General features: G+C 42.2%; 1 protein-coding gene across 2 annotated transcripts; it reads right to left on the reverse strand.

Moving 5' to 3' along the window:
- Positions 1 to 320: 320 nt before the first annotated feature.
- On the reverse strand, positions 321 to 19,920 carry kif1ab (kinesin family member 1Ab; the record flags this gene model as incomplete). 2 transcript variants are annotated; one of them, XM_079173530.1, is made up of 48 exons in its annotated part: positions 321 to 378; positions 1,079 to 1,197; positions 1,303 to 1,495; positions 1,661 to 1,780; positions 2,684 to 2,790; positions 3,510 to 3,581; positions 3,688 to 3,876; positions 4,263 to 4,408; positions 4,518 to 4,579; positions 4,697 to 4,830; positions 4,926 to 5,040; positions 5,190 to 5,213; positions 5,485 to 5,590; positions 5,710 to 5,794; positions 6,084 to 6,150; positions 6,326 to 6,434; positions 6,581 to 6,636; positions 6,740 to 6,858; positions 6,965 to 7,055; positions 7,531 to 7,705; positions 7,829 to 7,964; positions 8,131 to 8,216; positions 8,340 to 8,458; positions 8,557 to 8,694; positions 8,992 to 9,170; positions 9,780 to 9,928; positions 10,034 to 10,124; positions 10,271 to 10,343; positions 10,423 to 10,603; positions 10,757 to 10,840; positions 10,983 to 11,089; positions 11,172 to 11,251; positions 11,350 to 11,425; positions 11,867 to 11,946; positions 12,118 to 12,317; positions 13,419 to 13,457; positions 13,663 to 13,805; positions 14,425 to 14,503; positions 14,596 to 14,674; positions 14,761 to 14,778; positions 14,879 to 14,944; positions 15,052 to 15,129; positions 15,441 to 15,552; positions 15,749 to 15,927; positions 16,143 to 16,211; positions 16,340 to 16,519; positions 16,769 to 16,842; positions 19,815 to 19,920. In XM_079173530.1, 48 exons carry the CDS (start codon positions 19,918 to 19,920, stop codon positions 321 to 323), a joined length of 5,148 nt encoding a protein of 1,715 aa, XP_079029656.1. The 2 variants fall into 2 exon arrangements, with proteins under 2 accessions (XP_079029656.1, XP_079029655.1); XM_079173529.1 differs by lacking the exon at positions 13,419 to 13,457 and having other exon boundaries at positions 1,661 to 1,803; positions 2,683 to 2,790.
- Between the last annotated feature and the right edge of the window lie 567 nt (positions 19,921 to 20,487).

Genomic DNA, 20,487 nt, shown 5'->3' on the forward strand with positions numbered 1-20,487 from the left:
CAGCAGGGGTAAGTATATTGACAGGTTTGGGTGGTTAGTTTGTCTTATGTTTCTGCTAAAGGTCAGGAGGGAGCACACCATGCAGGGTTTTAAGGTGGCGACTTAAAAAAGAGAGAAAAGACAGTTTTGTTGGTTTTAGGGATGAGCGATCAAGTGATGTTTGGGAGTGGGACAGTCGTCATACAGAGGGTTATTTAAGAGGTTTATGTATACGTTTGTTTATATGGTCTATGTTCATTAGAGCAGGATGCTGAGTTGAGCCTTTAGATTGTATTGTTTTGTATGTTTGTTTGTTGTTTTCCACCAGGCCGGTTGACCTCTCACATCCTCATAGCAGACGGGACCGACTGGACCGACTTTCTCCGGGAGAGCTTTGACCTGAGGAGAGAGGAGAGAGGAGGGGGGAAGAGAGGAGGAGTAAGACCAAAAAAAAAAAAAAAAATGTACTTTATAAAAATTTGGAAAGCAGTTGTGGCAATTTCCCATGAGATCTTCTGAAAAGACAAAATAACTTTATTTGTAGAGAAAATAGAGACACTATTCTGAGTTATTTGAGGTAAGTTCATTGTCTATAGCTAGCTGTTTGTTTAATTTGTTGATTCTCAGTTGTGTGGACTAATTTAAAATGTTTGGATAATGAGCTGACCTGCGGTTCGGGGACTAAAAGACAATATAGGTCATTGGGTTGAAATCTGCAGGTCGGGACGCCTCAAGAGAGAGGGGAAGGAAAATATTTGACGCCACCAGATATTTCAGCTAAACAATATTATTAGTTTTTCTGACTTTGTATATTGGAACAGTTAAGGTGCTCAGACCTCATGTCCACATAGAAACCATAACCCATAACGAGGGGTCACAGGTTCACACTACTTTGTCTTAAGGGGTCACAAGACAAAAAGGTTGGGAAGCGCTGAGCCGGGTTATGTTAATTGGTTAGCATGTTCACAGTAATTACTAACTATAGGAATTGCTACTGCAGTTATATTTCAATTGTGTAAGATTAACATAATAGCTGTGTTAAACAGATTTTCATGATGTTTTAGGGGTATTTTCTCTTTACAGCCTCTCCACCACTCACCTGATGGTGCCGGCTAGCAGAGGGTTAAAAGCGTACAGCCAGTCGTGCATCTCTTTGTCATTGGTGGCCTGCAGCAGTATTCCACGATGCTCAGTGCACACAGCAAACGTGTTGGGCGTCTGTAGACAACATGAGGTTACTTCAGTTCGTTCAGGCTCAGTGGGTTACTATTCATTAATTCATCTAAAACTGTGTTTTACTGTCAAACTGAAGCTCGGTCGTACCCGCAGTAAGGTCTGTTTGTCCTCACTGTATTCCACCTTCGCAGACGACAGGTTGATGACGGCTCTCTCCACGCTGTCCCTCTCGCTGCGGTACAGGTAGACGTAGGGCCTGCGCACCACCACGTAACGCTTCATCCAGCCGCTGGTGTGGGGCTCCAGGAAGTGCAGGTAACCCTTCTTTGACACAATGGGGCTGCACACGATGAAATCAATGTTAATGTTAAGACAACATCAATAAAACTCTTTCTTAAAAGAATGCTTGTTCCCCAAATAAAAACAATGGTGTTTGCCATTTCCAAATAAAAGGTTAGCTTTCTCCACAGTGACTCAAAATCAAGTATTGTGTGTGTGGTCTGACCTGACGCGGATCTCCTGTATGTCAGGAACAAAGGTGCATCCTCTGAGAGCTTTCTTTCTGTCCACGGGGCTGTACGGGTCCAGATCTGGTGTGGACGCTCCTGAACTGGGTTCAGTGTGTCTACACAACATAAACAAGATTATCTTAATGTGACAAAATGGTTTCATTTATTCAAAGCACTATGTCTTTAAAAACATACTCTTCTTATTAATTCACTTAAAAAAATACATATTTTAAAATGTTACAATGTCTTTACAAAGTATTTTTATTTGATGCTACTTTATACTTCCACTCCACTATATTTAATGTACATTTACTCTGCTAAATTAATTTCACAGCTGTAGATACTGGTTTCTATGCAGATTAAGATTCGTAATACAAAACCTAACCGGTTCATAGAATATGATATATTTTCAGAGTTAAACTACCCAGTAGCATAAAAAAGTAGTTAAAATTGTTCTGGTCATAGTTTTTTGGTCATACTCATGTACTCTTACTTTAAGTAAGATTTTGAATGCAGGACCTCAGACCAGTATTTGTTACATTGGGATATTTCTACTTTTACTGAAGTAAATCATTTGAATACTTCTTTCACCACTGAAATATTTTAATGCAAATGTTTGTTGCATAATGACATCACCAAGTGAAATATTTAGCATATGAAAAGCTACATTTAATACACCTATGAGGGTAACCTACTTCTCCTGGACAAAAATGTCCAGCGGCAGCAACAACAATGTTTGTTATTTTAAATAAATGTAGGAAAATTGAAGCTAAATTGATGTATTTTGGTGCACAGCAAAGAAAAAATGTCTACTGCATCACCAAAGAAGTCACTGTAATCAAAGGACATTTGCAGATTATCTGTTATCACTTAATTATAACTGACGCTAAATGTTTCTTGAAACACGACATTTACTTTATTTATCTTCTCAGGCACAGTGTAGCAAAGCATCTAAAACAGGACAGACCAATAGTATTAAACTGATACTGCGACGAGTATAACTGCACGTATTCACATACCTAATGTCATAATTTCCCTCGACCAGTGAGGGGCAGGTAGAGGACGGAGTGAGCGTGCTTAGTCCAGACGAGGAGTTGCTCATTAGCGACGCAGACATCTCAGAAAGCTAAAACACACGCACACAACCACACACACAGCAACACGTTCACAACAAATCACACATGGAGAAGCACACACACACACACACGCGCACAAGACAAAAGGGACAAACACAGGTACAGACAAAACATACCAGCAAACAATTAAGCACAAACAACACAGACGTGCATTCAGAAAACAATCCAATCAGAATGTTTGTCATTTTGTTGCATTGTACTGTAAAAACCATCTCTTTACTATTGTAATCCTCATTGTGTAAGAGCCCCTTTGCTGATTAACATGTTAAAGAGGACATGCAGGAGAAGCATCAGGTTAGTGGAAGCCTTGCAGAGTCTCAAGGGGGGGGGGGGGGGATGTTAAATCATAGGTATGAGGTATGGATACATGGCTTTAAATCTGGAGTAAACCTGAGTCAATATTATCTTGAAAAAATTGTTTCTTGTTGAAGCTGACGAAATTATTATTTGTGGAGAATATTTAACCCCGGTCTACTGAATGATTATAAAGACATACAACATAAGGTTAAGACAAAAGAGTGATTTGAAAATAGATGAGACAAGGAAGAAAGAAAGAAAAAGAGAGGAATCTGTACAGAAAAAGGAATGAATGAAATGGCAGAGAGTGGTTGAAGGGCGGGGCTTAAATATTTTGTGAGGGTACAGCGGTAAACGCTAAAGGTTCAGAAGGGTTAACGGGCCGGGTCAGAGGGCCTAGGCTGGGGCTCACCTTGCTCTCACTGGCACTGCTGCTCACCTGGCTGTACTCCCTGTTGAAGGTGTGCATTAGCAGACGCAGACACTGGAAAGGAAACACAAATGATGTTGAATGAAAACTGTAACTGATTGAAAAAAAAAAAAAATCAAGTAAAAAACGTTTACTGGTGGCCCCGGGGAGCAGCAGTCACCTTGGCAGCCAGCTCCCTCTGCCTCTGGTTGGGGCTGTCGAGGGCAGGGCTGCTGCCGGGACTGTGGCTGAGGACGGGACTCTTTGCAAAATCGCTGATGTCGCTGCCCTTGTAGAGCGCATCCTGTCCCGCCAGCAGAGTCGCCTCCAGCTTCTCCCTCAGCAGCAGGTAGTGCCTGGTCTTCTCCACCTAAACACACGAGCACATACAGACTTCAACGGTTGTGGTACGGAAAGGCTCGCAGGGCGTTTGACTGGGACTGGCGGCATTTCAAGAACTGATTCTTCATGTTTAATCTGAAACACCTGGTTTGAACAAATGTTCACACGGTTGGGGTGATTTGAAAGGTGAGATATGTCATCACCTAATCCTCCCATCATTAACCTCGTTCCTGTCCAGTGGAAACCCTGTATCTTTAAGTTTGGTAATGTTGGATTTGAGATCAAATGAAAGATTAAGAAAAATGTTCTACTTCTTGGGTTCAATATAATAAGCTGCACTTCTTCAAGTGACAATATAATGTATCTTTTCTAGATGTAATCTTACTAACAAAGCTATTCACTCAACGCACTGACCTCCTGCAGTAAACTGAGTTTCTCCAGCTCCCACTGGTGGTCCAGGATGAGGCTGTCGCTGCGAGGCCTCCATCCAGCCAGGTTCTCCTCTCCTCGGACGTACGCCACCGAGGTGTCCAGCACACGCCTGCGACGACGCTGCATGCCTGAAGAAAAAGATGTTCTGTGAGTATTTTAAACCCAAATACGAACACTAGTGGAAAAGGAAATGCTATCGTAATTCTTGCTGATTATCTTCTTTGATTTCGGTCTCACCTGGACTTCCATTGTCCGCCACATGGCAAAGAGTGGCTTCATAGACGCCAGTGACACGGTTACTAAGAAGAAGAGAGACGGAATTCATTTAACTGCCGATTTCATTGAGCACCTTTCTTAGATTGAGAGATAGCCCAGAATAAGTGTAAGATTCAGACTGTATGTCCATAAATCGGTACCTCTCAGAGGGCCGGAGGCAGCCGGTGCTGAAGAGGTTTCTGATGGAGCGAGAGGCCGGCAGCTTCGCATCACGGGAATAAAACACCATGCAGAAATCTTTGGTGATCACTGTTGGCTGAGTGCAGTTCTCCATCTAAATAAAAGACAGCAACAAATCAGAATCCAGAAGGGTCTGGTTATAAGTTACGCTCAGCATTGACTGAACGTTGTGGTCGACAGTCTTAGTACCTCTAGATAAGCAGAGAGGGTGATGTAGATCTTCTCCCCATACGGAGTGACTCTGTTCAGAAGCAGAGAGTTGTGCATGGAGCTGTCCCATGCTGCCTCAAATCGGTAGAAAGTTCTGTGATGTAAAAAAAAACATACATTTATTTGCATATAAAAAAAAATAAAATAAAGAAACCTCATGAAAAGCCTGTCAGCAATTGACCATTTTGTTATCGGAAACAATAATTGATGAAAAAGATTTTTTTAAATGATTGTCATTTATACCTATGATCAACTCCCAAGGAGACGCTGGCGTTAGCAAAGGATAAAGAGAAACAGGACACGAGTTAGAAACTTTTAACTGCAGCTGTTAAAAGTTTGAACTCAGCAAACCATACTGATCCATGCAAACTGAAAAATGCATTGAAGCCAAACAGTATTTTATTATAAAAGGCACATTAAAGCAATGTTAAAAATACTAACCAAAGTAACTGATCTGACTTGATGTTACAGGTTTGTTAATTAATTCATAGAGGTAACTGTTGTGGAATATCAAACAGCAAATACAAAAAATGTATACTTGTCGTTGTGTTTTGGCCAGAAGTATCCAGAAGACAGGATGTTGAGGGAAAGGATGTTGGGGTCTATGATGGTCTCATCGGCCTCTGGTGTGTTACGAATACGGCCTAAAGTCAAACAAGTCATGTTGGGATCAATCCGGTTTGAAAAACTGAACTTTCAAAAGATACAACTAGAATCTAACCAACTAGGCCAAACATGTTTTTGAAGTGTCCTTGTCACTCACCAATAACCAGCTCCTTCACCTCTTTCCACTCAATATCATTTCCTGTTTCATGAGCGATGGTAACTGTGATCCTCCTCTGGATGCCCTGTGGAGTCAGGAGAAGATAAACCAGTTTTATATTGGAGTTCCAGTGGGGAAGGCAAAAAAGATACCAGGCTAAAATGGCTAAAATCCAGGCTTGAATCTTCCCAGGTTTTTAAACTTTAACACTGCTATTAAAACAAGTTCTCTCCCAGATGTTTGGATGACAGATACAGGAACAAGACAATCTGGAAAGGGATTTATCCAAAGCTAAGGATAATGGCTAATGATATTCAACACTCTCTATGGAGTATATAAATATGAAACTGGTGATTTGGTGTGACATGTCAGACCTGATGTAAGAGGAACGTGCCGTGGCAGGGCATCCCACCTCTGTGGTCAACAACAGCTGGGATGTAGCTAAAGAAAAGAAAAGAATCAATGTGTTAAATGTTAGTACTCAACTGTTTTAACAGAAATGATAATATTCACTGCAGAATCTGAAAACATGGTATTTTTCTTGAACACAGCATGATCTCATGTTTCTTGCTTTATGGAAGTGAAGTGGAAACACAGCCATAAAGATGCAACTTACTCTCCGTTAGCTTCCAGCTCACAGATCTCAAAGAAGGCCATGAGGTCGTATTTGGCGTGACAAGGTCCTGCGGTGGAGCGAGTCAGAGTGCTGAGCTTTGTGGCCGGCACTGGAGGAACAAAGAGAGAGCAGATTAAACCAGCCTGTACTAACTAAACTGCAGTGAATATCAAACTCAGGAAAACAGAGCAGGTCCCGGAGATCATATCGTTAATAAATACAAACTTTTGAGACACATTAAATGTCACTGCTGACCTGGTTTGGATAAGGGCATCACCCGGGGGAACTGCCTCCTGGAAGGTCGCAGCGGACTAAAAAGACAAGTCAAAAGAAACCAAACATGAGGAAACCTTCTTTCCATCTAAAAATATCGCCTCACAACCAGTCATCGGCTGGAAATGAGAGGTTCCTGACCTGATCAGGTCTTTGCAGAGCGGAGGGAAAGGCTGTTTCTGATAGTGACCAAACACCTCGAAGACGATGGGCTGAGTCTTGATGTACTCCACGAAGGACTTCGTCACCTCCACTGTGATCTGTCAGAGAAGAGAGAGAATACAACTCAAACACAGCCTTCAGAAAACTATTTGTAATCAGAAATACTTTCTAATAATAGGTGTGAATGCTAAGTTCACTGTTTACATTTTGAACATGGTAGAAGCCCAGCGGAGGTCCTCTGCCCGTGTTCTTCAGCGGCTCAGTGGAGAAAGCTTCGTCATGGCGGTGGATGAAGCTAAAAAAAACAAAGAGACGTTTATACAAGACTGACCTCCCTTTGCCCTCCCTGCACATTATGTCAACCAAACACATCAGGCTGACCACCTCGTATACTGGTCATCATATATCATTTTGATAATTGCCACGAACCACAAACATCTACAATCATTGAACTATGTGTTCATTTCATTATTAATTGATTTCACTCTTGTGCAGCATCTGTAACTACAACATGGTGATTCAAATCTAAAGAACTCATTGTTTTGCATCTTTTTGAGACCATTTTTCTGCAGATTATTTAGTGCCAAAACTATGTGATATGAGCTTTAACAAGAATGCTTCTAAGAGGTGTAAATGTGCATGCATGAATATACGATCTATTGTTTACAGAAAAGGATTCTGACAAAAAACAAGAGGCATTAAGTAAGAAATGTGTAGCAGAGAGACAATATAATTAACAGGACTTTGGTGGAGACGTTCTTGAAACTCACTTGAACTGGCAGAAGATGTCGGCGTACTCGGCTGAGATGCTGGAGGCCTGTAAGACGGTGACTCTGAAGGTGAAGGTGCTGCCGATCTGCAGATGGGACAGAGCCTTCTCCGGGGAGAGGTCCAGAGGAAGGTCCAGACCCAGACCTGAGCTCTTTACTGGGCTGCGTGGAGTCTCTATGATGGTTACATGAAAGCACACGTGTCCGGTATTAAAACTTTTTAGATACATTTACTTTCAAATAAAACATATATGTCGGCACTGGTGTGTACCATGAACATGAGTGGGGTAAACCTCACCTGGACAGGTATTGTTGTTGACTTCATCGGCAGAGATTCCTACCTCTGCGCTCGGTCCTTCGCCCTCCACGATTCGCAGCTCCTCCTGGGAGGAGATGGAGGGGGACAGAACACCGGGACACGACTCAGTCTGGAACTGGAACAAGACGGAAAACAATCAGCCTGGATCCCATTTACACAGAAAGAAATTCAAATTCCAACTCTCTTTTTTAAAACACGTGTGCTTAAATTATATTTGACTTGTATTGGTTGCATAGGACACATTCAGAGAAGACCAGTACAAATCACCATCCGATTAGTACCTTCTCAAACTGTTTATCTTCAAAGGAGATCTTGGCAGTGCCTGACTGCCTCACACCAGAGCCATAATCAGGGGCCTCCTCATCAGCTGAATGAGGACAGAACAGGGAGATAAGATGTTATATCATGATTTCTTGATACAAAAGAACAGCTGCAACATGTTCAACAGCATCTGACTGTGACACGACTGATATTCAAGCTGTATTTGTACCTGAGATGGCCTGCACAGCCACTCTGAGGAAGCCTTTCACCTCTCCTTTCTCACTGACGATGGCCACGCGATGCACCAGGGGCACCGGGTACAGCAGGTTACTCAGGTACACAAAAGCCCTGAGGAGAAGGTAGGGAGTGATGATTTATTGCAAAAATAAAAGAAAGAGCAGAGTTTTGAATCAAGCCAGCCTCCAGGCGGGAGGGAGGTGACGTACCTGCCGACAAGACGGAACCAGGGGAAGCGGTCGTAGAAGGGGTCGCCTCCGGTCAGAGCGTGGTCACAGTCCTCCACAGCACTGCTGGGGAGCTCTGCAGCACGGTCGTACATTTCCCTCATCAGGTCCAGCCTCTGCCTGCAGGGGGCAGCATGAAAAAGAAAAAGATAAATGAATCGAGTGAAACAGGATTTAAAGACAGAGATGAAATATAAACAGATAGAGAGTTAGAGAGTGGATACTATTCTTCTTTAATAGAATGCATGTATGAACATCCACGGTTTGTATTTTAGTTTTTTTCTGTATTATATTACATTATATAAATCAGCATCAGATGATAAGGATGTGAACTCCAACATTTCCATGATGTTAGGGGTGAATAAACAGACCTTGACCATGAAATTACTTTTTTCTTTGATGACAAAACCAGTGTACCTGAGTTTCTCTAGAGTCCAGTAATGTGTGGCTCCGTTCTTCTGATCTTGCACTTCAACAGCGACAATGGTTCGGGGGAAAGGTCGTCTCTCCCTCTCTTTGGCGATGCTCGGGGGCAGCAGGTCGGGGGGCAGGGGAGAGTATAGAGTGTCTGTCAACAAGACGAACTGGAACTGAACCTGTGGACGACATAAAACATGAGTGACTGCTGCTGGTTTATACGCTCCTGCATCATATCGTCGTACCGTGTCGATATATAAATACATTCCAAGCCTTTTATCACCACAACAAAGAAGAAGAGTGATATGGTAATATGTGTCTTCATAAAACAATAGCAGTGGGCGATGTGAGATCCCCTTTGTTAGCAAAATGACCAACATTTCTTCGAGTTTGTTCTTCTGCTTATGGAAATCAAAACCTGAGTGAGACTTGAAACAGTAGAGTTTCATTTTGGCTGAAGAAAATGCTTCGTCATGTGCACCTTTCATTAGATGGATGACTGGACAGAGCTGACATTTAATATGCAGCACTGTGTATTACATTGTGATGACTCACTGGGCTAAATCATTGTGGTAAATCCAGAACGGCCACTGGCACTTAATAACATGCAGTCTGCCTCTAGTCTGGACTGAATAGCAAACTCTTCATACACCAGCATCACATTATGCCATATTTGCACTCTGCAGTCTGTTTTATACAATAAAATATATGAAATAATAATGGCACATGACACATGACATATCACATCTCACAGTGCTGAATAAGGACAATGTTTTACAGTAACAAACCTTTTTCTTTAGCTCCACACTTATGGCATTGGCCTCTTTGAGGAAGATGGCGTTGCCCCAAAGCAGATCCCTGAGAGAGGTGAACTGGTAGAAACGCCACTTCCTGAAAGCCCACAGAGCCAACTCAGTCTCACGTGGCGTCCACGGCACTGAGGGGGGAAAAGGCACAGGATATGTGAGTACATTCTGGACAAATAAAAGCCTGATACAGAGATGATTGTTTTGATGAGTCAGTTAAAAAGTGACAGTATCACCTTCCTCTTCGGGTTCCTCTTCTTCCTCAGGAGACTCCAGGTACCGGGAGTCCACTTGTCTCTGAAGAGCCTCCAGTTTACTCTCATAGTCCTGAAAGAAAACACATGATTCAGCGTTACCTTCTGTATTCAGTAAATACACATTTGACGCTGGTATTTCTTTTCATCAGGCACCTTAAATGGTAACTCTAAAATAAAATGACAAATAAATAATAAACCACATTTCTATTCACTCACCAGTCTCTGTTGTTCCAGCAGGTTACTGGCTTCTTCTCTTTCTTTGCGGTACTGATCTTCGAGCTCCTGAAGCCTGAAAGAGATTCAAAACTCTCTGCTAGAAAGGTAATATAATTAAATGCAATTAAATAAATAGTGTGTTCTCCACACACCTCTGCTCCATCTCCTGCTTCATGTCGATGCCCTGCTTCTCCAGCAGCTCTCTCTGAGCGAAGGCCCAGTCGACGGGCTCAACCGGCGTCTCAGCGCACGGCGTCTTCTCTCGCTCCAGACGAGCCTGCTCCGGGTCGGTGAAGCGAAACACGTGGCTCTTTCCCATGATGATGCGGTTCCCTGAAAAGTGCACACGAGACATTAATTACAGATTAGACCTCTGTTGTCATACATAGCTTTCCTTGTTTCCAAACACAGAAATGTGACACAGACTTGTCTCTTCCTCCTGATGCATTTTTTTTCTGTTTACTCTCTTGGTACATTCTCACGTACCAGATCGCAGCACAGTGGGAGAGCTAACTCGCTTCCCGTTGACGTACGTCTCTGACCCCTCACATGGCTCCAGGATGACACATCCTGTTCAAGAGAAGATTATAGAACTATTACAACAAAGACTTTAACATATACACAACATGGATGTCTTCATCTTTAATATGTATTTACATGTTACGACATTTATTCAACATTGTAATCGTAAGAGAGAGCAGCCAGCCTTTACCTTCTCCCAAAGGACTCGTGGTGCTGCTGAAGGTGCAGTGTTCATCTCTGATGAAATGGCCGCTGAGAACAATGTCTTGGCGAGACTTGGCATCTTCACGGCCGACCCTGAGGGAAGATAAAGTAAAACAATTGAGACAAATTCACAGAAACAGCACAGTATCTGGATCATCTTTTTTTTTAAACCTACTTAGTGATGCCGTCTTTGATATAATACAGCAGACACTCTGACATCAGCGGGTCTTCGTTCAGATTCACCAGATGAGGCGTCTGAAGGGAAATAATGACAAATATGTTTTAGTGTTTGTGTGTTTGTACAGATGCTGTAAATGCATCAAACTACTGTGCAACAGTGACAAGCCTGGTACCTTTTTCGGGGAGAAGACGCCCAAAGTTCCTCCATCTTCTCTCATGGCAACACCCATTTCAGCCAGCAGGGCCTCTCTACAGGAAGCAATCACAAGCTTGGCTAAAAAGAAGGTGTGTTCTTACATTCTAAGTAGTCTGGCAATCCAACAACACAACATATCCTTTAAGACCGTATATGCCCATATTCTGCTCAAGGGACCATCCATCAAAGGTAGTCCATTACCAGCAGGAATATCTCAAGCACAATTTGGTAAAGCATTGACAGGCTCCACCACTGTAGCTTGAACTATTCTTCATCACTTGAAGAGCAGACCAGAAGTCACTGACTGTGTTATGCTGATGAAGGATAATGCTTCCTTTGGATTGATGATACGCTAGGTTATTAGCAAAGGAACATTTTTATAAGGTCTAGAAAGGCAAGTCCATTTGCCATGTAATTGTTTAATGTAGGTTAAATACACATTTCCTAGGGGAGAGCAATCTGATATGAATTATGCATGAATATGTTTGACGAACCTCTCCATACGGATGGCCTCGGTACGCCGCAGCTTCTCTTCCCAAGTCTCATTGAGCTCTGCGATGATTTTCTCGGTTTCCTGTTGGCAAAATTAAGACAGAGATCTAAAAATTATACAAAAATGGAATTATTCACTTTGCTCCATCTTGGATTTAGCAAGAGGCTTTCCTTCTTTGACCTCGTATCTCCGTCCCACAAGCCCATATCTAATCTACCGTTTCCTGAACAATTTCAGCATCACCCTTCTTACCTTGAGCCTCTCGATGGCCTCTTCACTGGCCGGGCTGAAGATGCGGTCATGGAGGTTGCCGATGGACCCGACGCGATTGGACAGGACGGAGAGCGAGGGGGAGGGACTCATTCCTGTCATGGCATTGGACACTGCGGAGAGATCACCCCCTTGATTGACAGCCTGGCGATTATTCACAAAGTTCTTGTAATCGCACAGGTCTGCCAGAGAGAGAGGCGTTGCATGGAAGTGAGCAAGGAAGGAAAGAAGGAAGGAAGGAAGTACAGAAGTACAGAAGGACAGAAGGACAGAAGGACGGAAGGACGGAGCAGACGCCGGGTAATTAAGGAGAGACATCAGGGATTGAGAGGAACACGCAGATACAAAGGAAATAAATAGGGAATGGGAAGGAGTACAAAAAAAAGAAGAGAAAGCTCAAATAATGGATCAAAGAAGCAGACGTCATTTCCCCAAAGCCATCGCAGAAAGAGAAACTCAAACTGATAGAGCACAAAATGCCAAATAAACTGAAAGTTAGAGACCAGAAGCTTTTTTTTTTGTCTCCGACAAGCTCGCAAGCATGAGACAGTCAAGAAGAGAAATAAAACCAAAAACATATGACATTATGAACATATACAGCCTGAGGTTTTCTTTCATATGTTTTGCATGTCTTAATGTGTTCAAAGAGTGTAGCACAGCCTTTGGTAGCACAGCTCTCGGAGATGCAGGCCTCTAAGCACCTGACTCATAGCTTCAATTAGCTCCACACACAGAGAACCAGGATGCAAAAAAGGGAGTTCGTCAGCAATCTAAAATGGCGTCCTCCCAGTCAGTGCTTTCTTCCATCATCACTAGTCTCATAAAACAAAATCCATGGACTCTGTCTACTTTTCTTTCTTTTTTTTTGCCGAAGCAAAGAGTCCGGCTATTCAGATTCTTAAAAGCTTCTCAGAAATCCCAGCCAATTTTAAATTGTGCTATGAGGATGAAAGTATTAAAAGGCTGGACATCCCAGATTAAAGGAGAGAGAAAAAAGTCATGTATTACCATGGAAACTACAACAAATGGAAAGAAAAAAGGAGGCCATTTTGCAGAATTCCTGAGAAAAGACTGATTTAATACAGCAACCGTAGATTATTATTGTGTTGCTCTAAAGAATCAAGTAGGATTTCAATATATTTTACTTAATTCGTGTCATGTCTGACTTCACATATAGTCTCTTGGCCTTATCAGTTACGTCTCTGGTGTGGTGGAGGAGGAAGGACGGCTCAGGATTCATTTCTATTAGTTGCAAAGCGCAGGCTTGCTCGAGTTATACACACATTTCAAACCAGCGATGACCGGGCCGTTGCAGCGATACGCTGATAGGACAGAGGAGAGAAGAAAATGAGTGTGAGAGACACCCACACTCTTCGTCTCCCACAAGTTTAACTGTCATCCTCTGTCTTACATGTACAGTCAGAGGAAAACGGCACAATGAGTCTAAATTCAGGTTTGTGTGTGTGTGTGTGTGTGTCTGTATAAGTGCATTTTCTCTGAGTGAGCGTTTCTCTGTGCGACACTCACTCTCTATGATGTCTCCCAGGCCCTGTGAAAACAGCAGGTCTCTGAGGCGAGCCACCTCCTCCTTCAGCTCACGCACCAGACGGTTGTTGGGGTCCTCGTTGATCACAGCGTTACAGCGGATCTGTTTGGCCCGATCAGCGTACCTAAAGGGACGGAGGTCATCCAGGTCAAGAAGCCATTAAGCTATAAACCATGATTCCTCAGCCTCTCGATACTGAAAGACAATGATCAACTAATGACAATATGGGCCTATAGTGAGAAATAAGCTACTGCAAGTTAGGACTGCACAACTATTCCAATATTAATTGCGATCACAATTTTGGAGTTTCCAAAATGAGCTGCAGTCCGGTGAAGACAAACCTTATTTGTCCGATTTGTTAATCAGCAGGAATGTAGCAGTGCGCTGTTGATTTAATTTGGGGTAAAAAGTTTTGGTTGAATTTTATTTTGTTTCTAGGAGATGCCCATGAATACGGACCCGTCTTATTTTGATGCAAAGATCTGTACATAAGGAGGAGTGTAGTACAAGATGGAAGTGAAAGCAGTGCTCTGTTCAGCAGGCATTTGTACAGGTACACAAATAATGCAACACTACAAAGCTAATAATATGCAAATGTATTCAGAAAATGCTCCAAGATCAAGCTCTCTTCTACGAGCTGAACGTGTAATATAAGTGTGACATCATCTTTAAAATGCTATTCCCAGGGACAAACGTCTGATTTAATGATCTTCAAAAAGAGAGGTTATAGACATTTTACTCACCGGAGGGTACTGAGAGTCTCATCGTAGTTAATGTCCGCAGGGCTGAGGGCGGCCACCATGGCTGTACGAGAGTTTCCTCCTAGAAGACAGAAAGTAAGACAATAAGTAAACTGACAGAGAAAGTGTGTTTTCTTTGGGTAAAAACTAGGGTTTATTATCACATGTGTATACCCAGGTTCTCCCTCAGTAGCCAAGTCAGAACTGAGTCTCTGTAGGGAATGAAATTCTCCACCTTCTTCTTTTTCTTGTTCTGTACACAAAATAAGCAAAATGTATCTGCAAATATTCGTTAAATATTGTAGGCTTCAAAGTTTCAAATGTGTTGGCATTACTGACCTTGTTTGGTACTGAGTCCTGCTAGTTGGAAGAGAAATGGCAGCGTTTGTTACTTAAACATGAAATAACAATAATTTGTAACAGTATATTCTTAATGACAAGTATGAAAGAAACATACCTGTTCAGCCAGAGCAGAAATAACTTTCCCCAGCGTAGTCAGAGATTTGTTGATGTTTGCTCCTTCCTGCAAATAATTGAGTAATATTATTGAGTATTTGTCCATCCATTCATACATTTTATATATTCTTTATATTTGAAGTACTGCGTTCAAAGAGTCATTATTAAATTGACCTTAAGCCTGGTTCCTTTAGCTCCGGTTGAGTCGGCTCTCTCGCTGCCAGCCAGGTCCACCAGGCTGATCTTGCTGACCTGTGATGATACAAAAGATCAAACAGCCACCTCAGCGAACATATTTCACCTGCAACTGCACCGGGAGAACTGGCAGTAAAGTGTTATCGATCAATTCAACAACACGTTCCTCAGATAACCACACCACAGACGGCCTCCACTCAGGTCATAAAAGGTAATAAAATATGCTCTGCCTTGTAGCATCTCTTCTGATGCTTCTGTGGTGAAACGAGAATAATAAAACTATTCCACTTATTGACTTGTTTGTCTGAGAAGCAGAAAAACATCAGTCCGACTGGGTGATTACTCAGGCAAGAGCTTTTTGTCCGAACCTTTTCTGAGGTGTTCTCCGAATCCATGTCGTGTTTTTTCTGAGTGAAGATGATGTTGAAGACGGCGTGGGAGCGGCTGCTGGTTTCGTTCATGTTGGTAGCAGCCACAGTCCTGCAGAAATGGAAAAATGCTGTGTTAGGTGCTTATTATTGACTCAAACATGATCTGCTCCATCCGTCATTTGTTCCAGTCATTGAATCATTTACAAAAAAACATCCAAATTCCTCATCCGCGTATCTTCTCCATCCACCGACTCGCACAAACATCTAAGGAGTCCGTCACTGTCATTCAGTCCCGCTCTGATTACCTGGCCTTGTTTCCAGACTCCATCAGGTCCTGGATGTCGTTGAAATTGGTGACGGCTAGTTTGGACAGATCCTCAACGTAGGGTCCCATCAGAGGGTGCTCTCGGACGCGCAGGTTTCCTTTGTTCTTCGGATTCAGCAGGTCGCGCACACGCTCACAGTAGATCTCCATGTAACTCACCTGGAGCAGGCACAGAGCCGGATGTGTTTTTAAATGTTTTTACGAGTCATTAAGCGGTTATCATTACTACTTGGTAGCTCCAGGGCGAAGGAAAGATTAAAAATCAAGAGAATTCTGATGCGACGAATATAACACCAGCTGCCCGTCAACAATAATTGTAATGTTTCATTCAGGGGGAAATAGAATACACAGCACAACAAATAGACGTCACTCACCTCCACTGAGTAAGACTTGTTGTTGTCGCTATTGCTGCCATGGATCTTGGTGAAAAGGTCTTCACACAGCTATAAAAGAGAGAGTAATTGATGTGGTAAAGGTTGCATTGTTGATTGTTATTTGTATTGTTTTAACAGTGATAAAAGAGAATTGGATTATGCGTTTGATTATTGGTCAGAACTGTATTCTGTTTTACCAGAGGTATAATTCCCTGCTGGTCCTGCTCCTGCCGTCCCATCATGGTGTAGCTCTTGCCCGCTCCTGTCTGGCCGTATGCAAATATGCACACGTTGTAGCCTTCAAAAGCGTGAAGCAGCATCTCCTCTCCGATGTCCTTGTACACCTGCTTCTGGGAGGCAAAGCTGCTGTCCTCGGGCTGCAGAGAGAGAGAGAGAAAGAGGGAGCGCAGCAAGAATAAAGAGAAAAGATGAGAGAGACTTCATTTTTCACAGCTTGAAAATCAAAAAGACAAACCTGTTTCTTACACCATGAGGGTAAATGCTAACGTTTGAATCAATATATTATTTCATATCAATTATTAGGGACTTGATCTAGGGCAAATCCTTCATTTTCTTATCTGACTAGTACATGTATTTATAAAACTAACTGACGCAGTAAAACTCACCGTGGTGTGTGACCAGTAAGAATAGTCAAAGTTGAAACTCTTATTCTCTTTCGGCTGTTTGGGGTTCAGGATCGCTGAAACAGAGTAAAATAGAAGCATCAGAAACTGAGTCACCCTGATTACCTGCATAGGAATAAACATTTCTTTCAATACAACACATTCTCTCTCTCACACCATTTGTCTCGCTGCGCCTTATTTATTGATTGGATTATTTATTTAAGGCACTTCCACATTGGCTTCATTTTTCAGACGCGGAGGTCGCCGCCTACCTCAAAAAAAGGTGTCATGTTCTCAAAAACAACACCAGAAAAAATCCCATTCTGGTGTCTAGGAAGAAAATACTGTAACGTTTTCTCTTGATTGGAAACAACAATGAGAATATTGTGAGCAGGAGACTCTCATTTGAAATCTGCATTCAGTGTCCAAACAAATATTTTTTATGAGAAAGTTGAGAAGTGAGAGAAAGTTGTAGAAAGATCCAGAATTCATTAATGCACAGTTGGCAGAAATGCATCAAAATCAATAGCGAGAGAATGCATTTTCCTTTTATGTGCTTTTGGAAATAACTGACCTTCAACTACCAAAACATGGACATGTGGGACCAGCACTGTTGACTTGTGGTTAAGATTCATACAATCTGTCTACACTGTGTCAACGTCCCTGATTAAATTCCAAACTGATGTCCCTGTCACCTCTCTACTTTTCACGTGCAAATAACAAAAAATGCTAAGAACGAATAAACATAATTAGTAATGCAATCCCATATTGTTTAACTTAAAGCATGTACTGCTATTTGTCAATATTCTACATTATGATTTTTTGAATTCTTGGTAGCAGCTTATAATGTGTCAAAATCTCGTGATCAGAGAGACGTGGCATTGAAATACCTTGAAATAGCTTCACCTCTAACTCAAGAGAGAGAAAGGACACACAGTTCAGAGAGGACTTACTATATTACAGTTAGAAACAAAAGCAGCACCACTCATCCTTTTTCTTTTAAAGAGGGGAGGGGTGACGTGCACGCAGAACACGAAACAAGAACCGAGCAGGAGCAGATGCTCTTTCGGCTGCAAACTGAACACACAGCATCGCCCCCTGTGGACAAGTTCAATATAGCAGCACACGTCAACATCCTGCTGAAAGGTCCACTCAGCCAGAGGCAAACACGTGTGACCATCCATCCATCAGCTACACCCGCTTCTCTTTTAGGGGACCGTGTGTGACCAGAATGCAGAAAATATATAAGAGGACGACGGTGAGATGTCAGTGAAGTTAATGAGTTGAAATAATTCAAGTTTGAATCTTTGGCTCTAATGAGGTCATTAAAAAACACGGACAGGCACAACAGGCCGACATACTCCGTGTTTGTCTTTCACACACAAACACACACTTGCATCAGCTGACCCGGCGTCTGGGCTCAACCAGAACAAGGAGGTCTTTTTGGTCCCTGCAGCGACTGTCGCTACATCCCACACACACTGACAGGCTTCAGGCCTGACTGGCGCTTTTGTTTCCTTCTCTGGCTGCCATGATGCTGCATGCCTCCCGGCCCACTCTCTTGTTGCTGCAGGGCAAAAGCGGCCTGTACCGGACAAATATCTGGGGTGAAATGCCAAACTTGGCTCAATGTCGGTCGCAGGAATATGATCAAAAGAGCAGCGGGACGTCGCTGCATTTCTGGGTGTCGCACTCTAAAGCCACGACTTTAAGAGATACAGGACCTCACTGCTTAATCAGATGGTCTCAGTTATTGATATCAACATGTTGTGATTGAGGTTAGCAGACTGGAAAAGAGTTTGTGCATGCTTTTTTTTTAAGCTCTCTGTCATTAACATAGAGCTTAATATTTCAGTCTGCTGTTTTCACTGTATTATTGATCCTTAACATTACACATCACTGCAGTATTTCACAGATTACATGCAATGTGTGTTTCTTTCTTGATGACTTCATCCAAATGAACAATATATTTTCTGCTCCTTTGTGTAGAATGTTGTACCATCTTTCAAAGTCTTATTACGGCATACGGTTTTGTTTGCATGATAAAATAATAAAAAGTTGTGTCTATGTTAAATTGACTTAGTTGTCTTTTTTGAAAGACAATGTCCTTTTTAAAGATCCCCTTCAGACATCTTTTAAAACGCTGCTTTGATGATTATTTATGTCTGATATAGATTTACAAAAAAAGTTCCATTATCTGGTTGGAAATTCTTGAATCTACATCTACTCCTCCTCCCTCATTAAATTATTCATAATCTCTGAATATGTAAATATTTTACAGCTTATAAGTTTGCTGAAAGGTGCATCAGTGTATGTGTATGTGTACTGGGGGGTTTCAAGTTTCTACATCAAACTAAGCAGCCCCCTCTTCGTCAAGTAGTCAACTAATCGGTTTGTTTTGGTCTTACGTAGCTCGTACGGAAACTCCTCTAAAGCTGAAACGAACGGTCAGTTAATCAATTGAGTCAATACACAGAGAATTCAGGGGCAACTATTTTGATAATCACTAAATTGTTTCAGTCTTCGCTGGTTCCAGCTTCTTAAATGTGATGCGTTGCTGCTTTCCTGACATAATAGAAAGTTGAACATCTTTGGGTTTTGAGCTGTTTGTCAGACAAGCAGTCTGAAGACATCAACTCTGGCTCTGGGAAATTATAATGTCCGCCTTCCACTATTTTGTGACATTTTAAAGACCAAATGACTAATCGAAAACTTACTAAATACACGGCAGATTCAATTGATAATCCACACACGTTAAACTCAGATGTGAGGTGATCACAGAGAAACTTCCCCCTGCAGCAGTGAATGTAAAAACAGCCTTCTAGTGTCAAACTCTGCACATATGTTACTCTGCACAACATCCAGAAGAGATAACACTGACTAAACACTTAACTAAGAAGTTAATGATTGTAATTTTATTGAGGAACGTTACGGTCAGAACGTTACTTCTTTTCTTCCCATGACAGTGAAATATTGAAATCCACATTCATCAGATTCAATATAACGTTTAACTACAAATACACAACATATAACTTGAATTCATACTCACTTGTGGTGTTTCCTGTCATCTGAATGATGCACTTGCTGTCCTTCCCAATCTCTCTGGAGTTGAAGGGTCGGACCCTCACCGCCACCTTCACTGAAGCCGTCGCCATGTTGCAGGAGGGTGTGCGAGTGAGCAGGAGAGCTGAAGATCTGTGTGGCTGCACAGACACACACCTGGCACCTGCACAGGTAGACAATAAGAGCGATTTAGCACCGCTGCAGGCAGAAACATGTAGGATACAGACCAACCTGTCAGATGGAAACAGGGCTTTTGTTTTCCATCATGACACATTTCATTACACCTTTGACCAGGATAAATATCTAAAAATAGAGATTTAATAATGATGATTTGAATCACCCACATGGTCTGCTGTTGTTATTATAATTAAATATTAAGGAGTGGGCCTTGTAAGTTGAACCAAACAGCTATAGACTGAGACACATGCTCCATTTTCAAGCCGTGAATCAGTCCGTTTGAGAGTCACAGCTCCTAAAACACGCTGACTAAATGGCTGGGACATTATTTGGCAGGATGATCAGCATCCCTGCTATTCTACAGTAAAAATGGCTGCTTATTCTTTGGGCATCATCCCTTGGCCTCAAGTACCAGGGCCGATGAAACTGTATCTGCTCACTGCTTCTCCCCAAAGAAAACAACACACGTTCCTGTATGTGGA

Source organism: Pholis gunnellus (assembly GCF_910591455.1).
Source record: "Pholis gunnellus genome assembly, chromosome: 14".
Lineage (NCBI taxonomy): Eukaryota > Metazoa > Chordata > Actinopteri > Perciformes > Pholidae > Pholis > Pholis gunnellus.